Here is a 13,679-nt window from a genome sequence, read left to right on the forward strand (position 1 = left end):
AAGTTATGTCAAAAATACTATAGGGTATGAGTTTTATATGGGATTTGCACCGCAAGGTGTTGGGACGTTGTGAAGGGAGATTTGTTCTTAGCCATAAGTGACTTTTTCGATTAAGCTTTTTTGGATCATGGGTCTAATACAGCATTTATAAGTCTTTCCCAAGAAAGAGGAAGCGGAAAGGTTGAGGAACTTTAGGCCCATTAGTCTACTAATGTCAACTTACAAGATTTTAGCCAAAGTCCTTGCTTTGAGACTGGAAATGGTTATCCCTAGAGTGTATTGATTCCAGGAAAAGTTCGGACAAAGCAGGTCTGGCTTGTAAAGTGGACATTGAAAAGGCTTCTGATCATGTAAATTGGAACTTTCTTTGGTACCTTTTGAACCACATGGGATTCGGTGCAAAGTGGATTAGTTAGATGAGGAAGTGCATGTCCACAGCTTCTTTCTCTATTTTAGTGAACGGTAACCCAACTGGTTATTTCAAATGCTCTAGAGGTTTAAGATAGGGTGATCTTCTTTCTTATTTCATGTTTAATCTAATGGTTGAAGCTTTGGGGGGGATGTTTGTTCGTGTCACTTCGTTGGATACGTTGTTAGGTTTTGGCATTTCTGAGTTGGGCTTGAAAGTCTCTCACCTTCAAATTGCCGATGACACTCTAGTCTTTCTTGACGCTACGATTAGCTAGGTGTGTTTCCTTAAGGGCCACTTATGTTGGTTTGAGGTTGCGTCAGATCTGCCTATTAATTTGAGGAAGACGAAGATGTATGCAATGGGTGAAGTTCCTAATATTGAGGCTTGGGCAAAATTCGTGAGGTGTCAACTAAGTAAGCTTCCTAGTTCCTATTTAGGTGCGGCGTATGGTTCTACGTATGCTTGGAACGATTTGATAAAGAGAGTGAGGAAAAGGCTAGGATCGTGGAAAGCTAAGTATTTGTCGAAGGGGGGGAAGTTAACTTTGATTAGGAGCACTTTATCAAGCATTTGAAACCATTTTTTATCTTTGCTCTCTATGCCTAGGAAAATCGAATTGCATCTCGAGAGATTTTTTGTGGAACGACAATGTGGGTAATAGAAAAGTTCATCTTGCTAATTGGAAACTTATTTGTAAGCCTAGGAGATTGGGTGATCTCAATATTAAAAGGTTCAAATCCATGAATAGAGCTTTATTGGGGAAATGGTGTTGACATTTCAACATTGAAAGAGAAGCTTTATAGAGGAAAATTATTGCGGCCAAGTTTGGGGATGAGCATTTAGGTTGGTCTAGTACGCTGACTAAGCTTCCTTTTGGATGTGGTGTGTGGAAAGGCATTGCAAAATCAAGAGGGGTGTCGGGCGAGCATATTAAGTGTAAAGTGGGCAGAGGTAATCACATTCATTTTTGGGAGGACAGCCAGTGTACAGAGACTCCTTTATAAATTTTATTCCCAAGTTTGTATGATTTATTCACGAGGTAAAGAATGTTTGTCTCTACTTTTTAGGTTCATAACGAGAGGGAAAAGCCTTGGGATCTTGGTCTCAGAAAGAGCTTGAATGATTAGAAAATCAAGAATGCGATCTCTATCATGGAGATGTTAGCTTCCACGGGTCCTTCGTTGGATAGGGAGGATAGCCAGATTTGGAAAGGTAGTAGTGATGGTCATTTCTCTGTCAAGTCGTTTAATGACTTGCTTGAAGGTAATCAAGAGATTTATTTTCCTTCCTCAATCATTTGGAGGTCTAAGGTGCCCTCAAAAGTGTCTTTTTTCATGTGGTCAGTGATCTTAAATAAACTTCTCACAATTGACCTTAAACGCAAAGGTTTCGTGTTGGTTAATTATTGTCATCTGTGTAAAGAGAACGGGGAGTCTATGGATCATTGCCCCATCCATTGCAATGTCGTTTTTAGTGTTTAGTCTTATTTTCTCTCTTTGTTTAATGTTTGGTGATGTCATCCTTCTTCCGTTTCTTCTTTATTGATTGGTTGGAGGCACCTTTCCATTTTTGGCAGGTCTAGAATCATTTTGAATTTTCTACCTTTTACCATCTGTTGGGGTTTGTGGAAAGAAAGGAACATGCACTCGTTCAATGGGAAGGAAAGCACTCTTCAAGAGATAATTTTTAGTATTCTTGGGTGGTTATTTCATTGGTGCAAGCAATTCTTTGATTTTAAAGGATTGTCCTTTGAAGACTTCGTGTTTAGATGGAAGAATGTAATTAGGGAGTAGTTGTTTTTGCTTTGCTTTGCCCTGTTTTTCTTGTTGTTTCCTTGAGGACTTCTTGTCCTCTTATTAATAAATTCACTTATCAAAAAAGAAGATTTTGAGTCTAATTTGTAAGACCCTATGTATATATGGTTATTGTAATTAATTTTAAACAATTTATGGAATAAATAAATAAAATTTACACCACTATTTTTTTTTTTTTTTTTTTTTGAGGTTTCTCCAGTGATTGGATATGGTGTGAGGTCATGTTGGTGTGATGCCAAGGACCCTTAGTATGATTCCAAGGTAAATCTATCATCTTTTTTCTTGAATCTTCTTCTTCAATCCATTATAGCCAACTATTCTCTACAGTTTTTTTTTTTTTGTTTTTTTGTGTGACAGATCAACCTATCCAAAACCTTCTTGATTCACAAGGAACCACCCAAATCTATCCTATACAAACCCATTCAAAACTCATATCTAAAATCTACAACCTTCAAACATTTCTTCTAACAAAGCTAACCCTATATCATACCCCTAAACCTAATTACGATGCCTTGTTGCAAAATATCCTAATTGCAAAACTTTGTATTTCTTATATCCAATTGGCCTTGTGAAATCTTTCACAATAGTTAATAAAACATTTGGGCTTGAAACCTCTTCTTAAAAATGCTTTTTATAATGTTTTTCTACTTCACCATCTAATTAGTATTTCCACCATCCTTCTTAAAGTAGAACAAACCTAGAATCAATAAAAATAGGTTGTCCAAGATTAATTTTGGTATTAGAGCTAAACTTGGAAATTGGAATAGAGTAAAGGCTACATATGGTATTGGTAGTTAAGACCAGATTTTTCTTACCTTCAAGGAATTCATTCAAGGGAATTGTATAGTGATGAGTCTGAGGAAAACTTGATCTCCACAAATCTTACTTAGAAGATCTTGCAAAATATTGAAGATAAGAGTTATTGAGGATATCGTGATGGTTTCATCATTCAATTCCATCAGTGAAAGTTTACAGATGGTGTTGAGTGCAAAGTAGTCCCTTTAAAGGAATGTCATACTGTATTGGGATGAGCTTGGGTCCCACGTCACATGTATAGGCTATCTTGATGTGGAGCAGAATCTTCTATGCATCACTTAAGGTAGACGATATCTACTCAAGGTATCTTCATGGGAGTGAACTATTGTACCATCAATCCAAGAGCAAGTTGACAAAAAGGCAGATGAGATATCAATTTCCAAAGATAGTGTGCCTATAGTTCTAGAACCAGTATAGGTACAAGATCATGAAATGGATAACATACGTCAAAGGAATCCAGGGAAGATCTTTTGGAGGCAACATCAACAACTTTTGTCCATTAAGTAGTTGTTCACTAACTCACACATCAACCTAATCATCTCAAACGGGTACACTGGAGGCTTTGCCAAGATGGAAAATTGCAATTTGTAGTCATGGTCCAACATTGATGGGGACATCAGATATCATTGGTCGTCATTTAATAGATTTTATAGCCCATAAAAATGTGGACGGATTTTAGGGATATAAGAGTTTTTTCAATTCTTTTAGGTTATTTTAGAAATTTGATTCAAGTCTAAGTATTATTCACGTCATTTTTCTTTAGGTATTATTTTAAGGTCAAAACTTGTCGTATTTGATTGATTTTCGAGTCATTTGAAAAGCTATTAGATTACCTATTAAAAGAGCCCAAGATTTTGCGAATCCAATGTGTTTTGAAAAAGTTATGGCCAAAATATTGATAGCGTATCAAGTTTACACGATTTTGCATCTCAAGGTCAAAAGCATCAATGTTAAATCATATTAGGATTAAGGTTTTGAATCTAATATGTGAGAACCTATACATATGGCAATTGTAATTGACTTTAAACAGTCTATGGAATAAAAAGAAATTTTACAACTTCCATATTGAGGTTTCTCGATTGGATATAGTGTGAGACCATCTTGGCGTGATGCCAAGAACTCTTGTTGTGATTCAAAGGTAAATCTATATGATGTTTTTCTCTTTAAAATTCTTCTTCAATCCCTTTTTTACACCTTTTTTTTTTGTTTATTTGTGAGATATCAACCACCCAAATATATAATAATTGGAAAAAAAAAAAAAAACTATCCAAACTCTTTCAAACCTCATATTTGAAAACTACAACCCAATCTACAATCTTCAAACATTCCCTCTAGCAAACCCAATCCTATTTCATACCCCTAAACCTAATTAGGACACCCTATTGCAAAACATCATAATTGCAAAATTCCATATTTCACATATCAAATTGGCCTTGTGAAACCTTTTAAAATAGTCATAAAAGTTTTTGGGCTCGAAACCGTTTTTCTATGATTTTTCTTTCTCCTTCACCGCCTAATTAGCCTTTCCACCGCCCTTCCTAAAGTAGAACAAACCTAGAATTGAAAAAAATCTAGGTTTTCCTACAACACCTATAATGCGATGTACTGCTTCCCCATACGGCCCAATAACACTATAAATAACAAAATAAACACACCTTTCCCCCACATATAACTAGCCCACACACTAATAACTAAAATACCAAAAAGGTAGGGTCCAATAACTGATAAAACATAAAAGAAAACTCAAGACTAAATAAACACTAGCTAGCCCACTAAAAAAGTTCTTCCATGCACCAACACTCTAATCCGCTACTTAGATGTCTCATCAATTCTCCCTGACTAAAAAAATTTTGCCTCTGGCAAAATCAATGTCTGCTCCAACGAATCAAGATCATGCCTTGTAGTCTTGCAGCTGCTCTCTATAATTGATCTTTTGTACAGTCCATGTGCAATCTGACTCTAGTCAGTTTTTTCACTTGATAAGATACTTCTGAGGTCCTCCATGTCTGGTCACATGTTCATCCAACATATCCTCTATCTCCCCTTCTCTATAGGGTAAGGATGTTGTAAGATGAAGGTGCCATTTGTTCTTGGTTTTAACAAAACCAAAACCAAACCCAAAATTCAGTTCGGTTAAGGTGGAACTGAATGGACATACCTTACCTATCCAAAGGTATCGTAAGAAACTCACATACAAGACCTTCCTTAGGCATCTACACATTAAAGGAAAACAATTATACCAATTGAAGTGGAAGGTGTATGATGGTGAGTTCCTCCTATGAACGGAAAAGTGAAAGTGTGTTCCATTATATGACTGACTTGCTGAAATTTTCAATTGGGGGCCCTATCAATATGAACAGAAAATTTTCTTGACTATTTCTCCTATTGATCAAACCCATGACCTCCTTAACATCTCTCCAAATCCATTTTACTTTGAACGAACCTTATACAGTTCTTCCCTTTGCCAGCCTTATAATGATACTTCATCATTTGCATTTATAAGTAAAGATAATTTCATTAATCAAAAACGGAGGTCGAGTGGACCAGCCGAAAGAAAAATACAAACCTACCAAAAGGCAAGCAACCCACCGGTTAAGGTGGAACTGAATGGACATACCTTACCTATCCAAAGGTATCGTAAGAAACTCACATACAAGACCTTCCTTAGGCATCTACACATTAAAGGAAAACAATTATACCAATTGAAGTGGAAGGTGTATGATGGTGAGTTCCTCCTATGAAACGGAAAAGTGAAAGTGTGTTCCATTATATGACTGACTTGCTGAAATTTTCAATTGGGGGCCCTATCAATATGAACAGAAAATTTCTACCTATTGACATAAGATTCAACCCATGACCTCCTTATCTCTCCAAATCCATTTTCTTGAGAACGTATACAGTCCCTTTGCCAAGCCTTTAATACAATAGTTCATCATTTGCATTAAGAACCTTATAAAGTTCTTCCTTTCCAGAATGAACTTTGATATTTTTATTTTTATTTTATAAGTAAAGATAATTTCATTAATCAAAAACGGAGGTCGAGTGGACCAGCCGAAAGAAAGAAATACAAACCTACCAAAAGGCAAGCAACCCACCGAAAAAGGAGGAAAAAGATTACCCCATATATATACAAACCCTCTCCCATCCACTAAAAAGTCTTCGAAGAAAATGCCCCTAAACTCTTTAAACCTTTTACACCAAACAAAAAATAACAAAGCCATGGCCTCCAAAACCACATCTTGCACATCCTTTCCTTTATTCTCGACCACTGTTGATTCTTCTCCTTCCAAGTCAACCAGCAGGGGCAGTCCATCCCTTTTGTTATTACTTTGGGAGCAGTCAAAGTTAACATTTGTATGTTGGACTAACATGGATAGATGAGTGTGGGTGTCAACTAAAATTTCTCAAAAAAAAACGGGGGAAAGAAGTAAAGAAACTCACTCGCAGTTTAAACCAGTTAAGCATTCCACGTCTCCTGTTCTTCCGGTCATCTTTAACAAATTCATCTAGATTAGTGATATCACACCTTCCTTCTGCAGAAAACTCTGAATCAAGGCTACCAGCATCATCATCAAGAATGTAATCTCGTTTTCTATCTGGCAAATATGCTAGCTGCATCAACAATGTTAGTTTGGTCACTACAAAATATAAGGAAAGATAGGCAACCAATCTCAAGAAAAAAAAAAACTATATATCATATACGTTGGCATTCAAAAATATTCAGTAACTATGTTCCATAGATACTTCTGCAGGTGTGACACACGACATAATCGTCTGATTTGGCATTGACTATATTTTACAACATTTAGAACTAAGTAAATATGTGCACAAGATAAAACAATGAATCATGCGATGGGATATCTTATGTTATGTATCACATACAATACATATCTGATACAAAGAAAATGTCGATCAGAAAAGGTGAATTCATGATTAGAATATGTTAAATGATAATTAACATCTATACAATAAAACACAACTGTAGGACACACCTTTGCTTCAGTTTTGGGGGGAATAAATGTCCCTCAGCTACAATTTTTTGGGGAACAAATGTCACATCCAACTACAACTTTTGTGGGGCCAACTTCATTACTTTTCCTCTTTACCCCTCTAAGTTTACTATATTTTCTCTTTTACCCTTTGAACCCACCTTATTATTTTTCATCTTTTACCCCCTTAACCTCAAAATATTCTAATAATACCCCTCCCACTTTATTTTTTTTCCTCTTTTACCCCCTTAACCCCGAAGAGGATGATTGTGCCGTAAGCATGAGCAAACTCTAGTCTTTCAATAAGGAAAGAGGAAAACATAGAAGTGCCACACAAGATTTTGTACAAAGCCAAAATGTGACATGTTTTAGAAGATTTAATGCAACATAGATACAAAATATCAAGTTACTTTATAAATAGATATAATTAAAGCACCTCGTCTTCCCCAAAGGAGTGCCTTCTTCTATGACCTGGCTTTTCAGGGATACTTGATGATATTGTACTTTTAGAAGAAACCAAGATTAACTTTGTCAGTCAATTTGATGATGGCATGTCATATTATTGATCAAAAAAGGTGGGGAGGGGGAGTGAAGACAATAAAGCGCTGATGAATATTTGTTAGTTGGAAATAATTAAAAACATATCATCATCAAGCCTCATCCCAAAATTTTGGGGATTATCCATTCCTATCCATCTAAAGCCACATCTTCTGTTAATTCAAGAGTGTATAAATTCACTCTCAAAACTTCAATTCCTTTGGGTCTTCATAAGAACCTTCAACTTCCATGATCCTTCTAAATGGACCTTGTAATTGGTCTTTGTCCCACTCCTATGCCTTATAATCAAGACATTAAATAATCATAGGTGGTGATTGGACACAAGGTTTTGATGCCCAAATGGAGAATAACATATCCGAACTCATCTTATTTTGTTTGGCCCACGGTGAACAGAAGGATTGGGACATGCTGTACTCAAAATTTGGCCTGATGGGGCTTTGGCTCTAGAAGGGAGTGGCCTCCAAAACAGTGTCACTGGATCTAGAAGGGAGTGGCCTCCCAAAAAACTGGATGACACTTTCGTAGACAAGATATTACACAACTAGTGTAGGTAACACAAGGAATGACCACGGTTCAATACTAGCAAATACAAAGATGTAACACTACTGTAAAGAGTAAAGACTTAAAATTTATCATTAGGGTTTTTATGAAGTATAAAAAAAAATTATCACTAGGATTCAAAACAATCAAACAAGTGAATGTTTTAATAATTATTTTTATATAGCATATTTGAAAGCACGAACCTGAAGCTTAAGATTAAAAAGATCTTCTTGGTTAGATGCAATAAGATATGGCTTCTCTATTATCCCTTCCTTTAACTGTTGAAGCTCCTGCTTTAAGCTAGAAATTTCCCTCTGATATTTTTTTATAAGAGACTTCTCGTCCATAATCTAAAAATGGAAAAAGGTTATATAGCTAATGCAATGGGCCTTGGTCAAAATGCAAATATACATAAATATTTACAAAATTCACCTTATTTTGAGAAGCTTTAATTTCCACATGTTTACTTCGATGTGCAAACTTGAGTGTATTGTGTGTCTCTTCACTATTGCTAGAAGCAGGGGTCACGGTGCAAATAAGCTACAGAAGGGGTTGAAAGAAGAAAGACTGGGTTTAAAGAAAACGAAACAACATAGACTTAAAATGATTTGTTAAAGAATTAAATTCAATGAAATTAACTTACGGAAACCCTTCCATGACCACTAAGCGAGGACTGCAACAAACGTGTGAGTTTGGAATCTCGATAGGGAATATGTGTAGCTTTTCCATCTGTCAGTTTAGAAATCACCTGCAGGGAGGAACAGTTTCTAAATCCCTACTTGAGGTAGAACTAGGATACAGATAACTCAATTAGCCACCAGAGGCACCAGTCTGCATACACATACAAATACTAGAATCTGATATCTCTGGTCAAACACTTTTATGTAATAGTAATACCAGGATAGGAATTCTGTATTGTAGTAATTCAGCATTGTCCCTTTTAAAATATTCAACTAATGTGGATCATTCCTGGGGATCAAAATGGATCTGGATGATCATTGGGGATTGATAACAACAATCCCCCCCCCCCCCCCCCAACACAGACACACACCCAAAAAAAATAAAAAATTGTAAGCCACACAAGACAGAAATAAGGGTAAACAACTGAATTTCCAGCTAGCACTAGCACCAAAGCCACCAAAACACAAGCACAAACTCTCAACTAGAACAGATCAACAACAAATGTGTAAAAGATTACTTCCAACTACAAGATGATTTTCCTAAATTTCAATAAAGAAGGGGGAGAATGTCAAGTGTGGGAGGAAACACAGGTGGTTTACATAAACAGGGTAAGGAAAGATTTGATCCACAAACGACACCAAACAACCCCGACCAAAAAACAATATGCAAAAGAGTATTGTCTTCAAGACTGATCAAGAGACTATTCAGATTATTGCTAGATTTTGTGGTGTCAAGTGAGTATATGAGCATGTGATAACCCCAAACGACACTCATCTAGATAGGGCGGGTCATTTTCAGATTTTTTATTTTAGTTATCAAGAATTTTCTTGAAGCACATGTCGAGACCCGTCTAGTGACAAGCAAAAAAAAGAACTTGTAATTTAACTGTTTAATGTTACTTTATTGGTTATACAACTATTAATCTCAAAAGGAATGATTATACAATCATAACTATCTCTTTCAATAATTCCTTGAGATACGCACTAGGATTAGATAAGGATTAAAGGTTAACCAAGGTATTAACCAAGCCAACAAACATCACCAAGGATTACCCCTCAAAAATAAAGAAAAATAAATAAAACTACATAGGATGGATTATAAGATCACCTAGATCGAAGTTGAAACGAATCTCAAGAAATTACCTCGAGATACATGAAAAAAAAATCAGATCTAATCGGGTATGACAAATAGAAAGATATAGATAAATCAAGCAAGATAGACTATTAAATCATGTAAATCGAACCTTGAGGCATTGCCTCGAGATTCGCATAATTGCTTGTAAGATGATACTTGATCAGAGTACCATCGATGAGATCGAACTACACCATTGCGTAAATCTCATTGAATAGATAAGAATTGACTATTGGATCGCCAAAATCAGACTCAAAACGAGTCCGAAAGAATGATCTGAAATCTCGTCCATCGGGGGTAACTTTGTATATTACTAGATGTAACATACAATAAAAAAAATATGTTCCTAGTCACCTCAAACTGATGGCTTACATCAGCAACATCATTGTTGCAATTTATTGCATATGGTTTTACATGTAAGACTTGGTTGCCATGTGTCCAACCCACCTACCATGCATCCAATCACACTTATCACTTAAAAATTGAACCCTCTCATTTCTACCCACCTCATCATAGTTGCCACATCAGATTTTCACTCAAAGACACCATATCTTTAACTAAGAGACAAGTGTCTAGTTAACCCCCATGCATTACTCCTAGTTAGAACTTAACTTGACCATGGTTGTTTTAAACTTTAACCAACTCCAACCACCCCTTAACTAAGGTGAAATTCTAACTAATCTTAGTTAACTAACTTGATCCTAGTTAGTTTATCTCCACCCATGACTAAATCTCAGCCCAATCTATATGATCCTATGCAAGCACTTTTTTTCAACTTGTCCATATGGCTTCATATTGCCACCTCAATTCATAGTTCTAAAAATTAGGTAAATCTCTATGTCTCTACTCTTTCATGCATTCTCAATTGCCTAAGCATCTCTAGAGACCTCCCATCCCCCTCAATTACCTCCACAAATCTCCATAACTCAAGTCTAGTGTATATTCCTCTTCTAAAGCTCTTCTCTCAACACTGTTAAGAAGTTATAAAGGATTCTTGAAAAGAAAAATCAGCAACCTTCTTATGTCACCTAACTTGGCATTTGAGAAGAAGTCTTCATTTAATACTTACTAAGGTAAGTGGTTTCTCACTACTACAGATTCTTCTATCTTTTTCATTTTCCTTTAGCCATCATTCTTGCTTATTAGGTTCTCCTTTCACTAAGAAATTATAACCTCAACTCTTCTAGGAGAGTCCACCTTCAAGCATTCTTGAAGAGGAACACATACAATCTTAGGTAAGATATATTAGTAAAGGAAACTTTAGCTAGAATATGAACTATAGACATTCATACTTAATGAAGTCTTTTTGTATTTCAACCTCAAAATAACTCAAGGTGGCGGAGCCGAAGCACAGAACCGAAACCGAGGAATAGGGTTTTTGCGAGTTGTGCTTGCGGTTTGAGAAGCTATGTTCCTTCTCACCCTAGGTAGCCACCCGACATGTTTTTTAAAATACTTGTATTGCTGATTTTAAAACTAATAATTTTCAAAATCAGCTTCATTCAACTTATTTGACATAGGAGGAAAAGATAGTGTGTTTTATATTTCACTTATCATATATAAAATGATTTTTTTGGCTTAATTATACATGACTTGGTTATTTGATATGAATGATTAGAGAAGAAAATTTCATCTTTAAATGTTTATATACTTCTAAATTACTAAATTATGGACTGTTTTCACCATCTTGTTAGACCCTACGAACATAATTATTCGAAGAAAGAACATCACTAGAAATCTTACAACCTACCTCTCATAATTGTTATGTAATATTTCTGTTTTATAACATAGAAAACTCTTATGTTGTTCATGTAATGTTTCTATTTTATAATATGGAAGTATATCATTGTTATCATGAAATGTTAATATGAAGTGCGTATGTTTTATTATCTACAAAGTTCTCAATATTTCTGCTTTGCTGTATAAATATACATCATTTTACCATGAAATGCTTATGTTTTATTACCTAAAAAACTCTCAAATATTTCTGTTTTACATCATACATATACCTCATTTTTATCAAGAAAATTTATGTTTTGTAACATTGATTTATAATCTAGAACCATCTCATCTCACTCATAAAAGATTTTGTTTTGTAAATCGTAGTAATGTTTCTTATTTACCATAAGAAATTTATAATTTATAACTGAAAAACCTCTTATGTTTACTATGAGATATCATGTTTAGTAACTTAAAAATATCTCATTTTCTTAGCAAATGTTTTTGTTTTGGAAATGAAGAAACCTCTTCTATTTTCAAAATTATCTATAATATAAATATGTGCATTTACTAAGTATGTATAGATGACTATTGTGATGTGTACTCGTCACATGGATATCCGGTGGTGTAGTTTAAGAGTGATATGGTAGACAATCAATTTGGGATATGGATAATACATTGTTTATGATTATGGATGACTTATTTAGTGAGTACATCGAGATGAAACACGACATTGGAATTGACGGGCAATTTCTGGGTATCCATGGGACGAGTTGTAATGTTTTATTTTCGTGTTTTGATTTTCTTTTTAACAAATCAAAATTAAAACAATTATTATACCGATGATTTAACATCTCACCAATTTCTTAAGGATTTATTGCAAATAAAAAACATACTTATATTATTTAAGTATAATTGGTTATTATACCAATGATTTAACATCTCACCAATTTCTTCAGGATTTATTGCAAATAAAACACATACTTATATTATTTAAGTATAATTGGTGAGCTGGAAAATGACCGTGAAACTACCTTGCGAGTAATCCCTTCGCTCTTCTAGAAATGAGGAATTACCTAAGATATCGATGGATTTGACTTGCTCCCTGGTGATATGGGACACCTTGGAGACAGTTGCTACCAACGAAGTCTAGGAAGTACTGGTTATATCTTTTTCTGATAAACCTTGATTTTGATTGTAAAAAGGTTGAGGTCAGTAGCTAGAGGGATTTAAGATTGCACGTACCCCTGATAGGCATTAAACGCGAGATTCACACCTGGTTTAGACAAGGATCCATCCTACTGTAGTCGTCGAATGGTTGACTGCCATTAGGTTTAGTTGGGCATTGACCCTATTGTCAAACGGCAACCTGGGCCGCAAAAGATGGCATATTGCGAACAACCTCATACTCTCCATGGGAGCCAATGGTTACCACACCAGACCGGAAAATCAAGTTAGGTGAAGACGCCCAACCCATGTTAAAAAGCCAACGATGTTAGGATCCCTCTTCGGTAAATTAATGGGACCTCGGTTCCGTTCTACGCCGGTACATAGTAGAGTCCTACACAATTGGGCAGGCCGACTTTGATGGGAAGATTAGTCGCAAGCTTAGACCCACTAGAAATACCCTCACTATATTGTAATATGATGTTGTATGCATATTTATTATGTTATTATATAACTATAACTAAACTAAAATTAATTGATTATCATTGCAATGCTTTAGATATGCGACTATCATGAGATTTACTTGCTTTCTTCTATTAGTAAATAACATATAGTAGATGTATTTAAACATAGTTAGATATAATTCTCGATTTATGCATCATGGTTATCATAAATAAAATTCATTTCACACACCATATTTTTAAGGACACAACTTAGAAACTAGATTGTTTTCTCACCCCTGGGTGACTAGCTTAGGGTTAGTCGGTACGTGGTGGGTGAGTTTGTTGTTCATACCATTTTTTCCATCTTTCAGGTTTCCCTATAGAAGACACCTTCCTGGTGGGAGAGTAC

At 35.3% G+C, this 13,679-nt stretch overlaps 1 protein-coding gene across 1 annotated transcript in view; it reads right to left on the reverse strand.

Moving 5' to 3' along the window:
• Positions 1–13,679, reverse strand: part of LOC147409879 (kinesin-like protein KIN-7C, mitochondrial) — an 80,544-nt gene that overhangs the window by 36,282 nt on the left and 30,583 nt on the right. The window contains 5 exon segments of the mRNA XM_086432025.1: positions 6,484–6,654; positions 7,468–7,563; positions 8,315–8,479; positions 8,562–8,669; positions 8,773–8,877. Of these exon segments, the coding sequence (XP_086288151.1) occupies positions 6,484–6,654; positions 7,468–7,563; positions 8,315–8,479; positions 8,562–8,669; positions 8,773–8,877 (645 nt within the window).

Source organism: Akebia trifoliata, chromosome 2 (genome assembly GCF_017979445.1).
Source record: "Akebia trifoliata isolate Shusen 1 chromosome 2, ASM1797944v1, whole genome shotgun sequence".
NCBI classification, from domain to species: Eukaryota; Viridiplantae; Streptophyta; class Magnoliopsida; order Ranunculales; family Lardizabalaceae; genus Akebia; species Akebia trifoliata.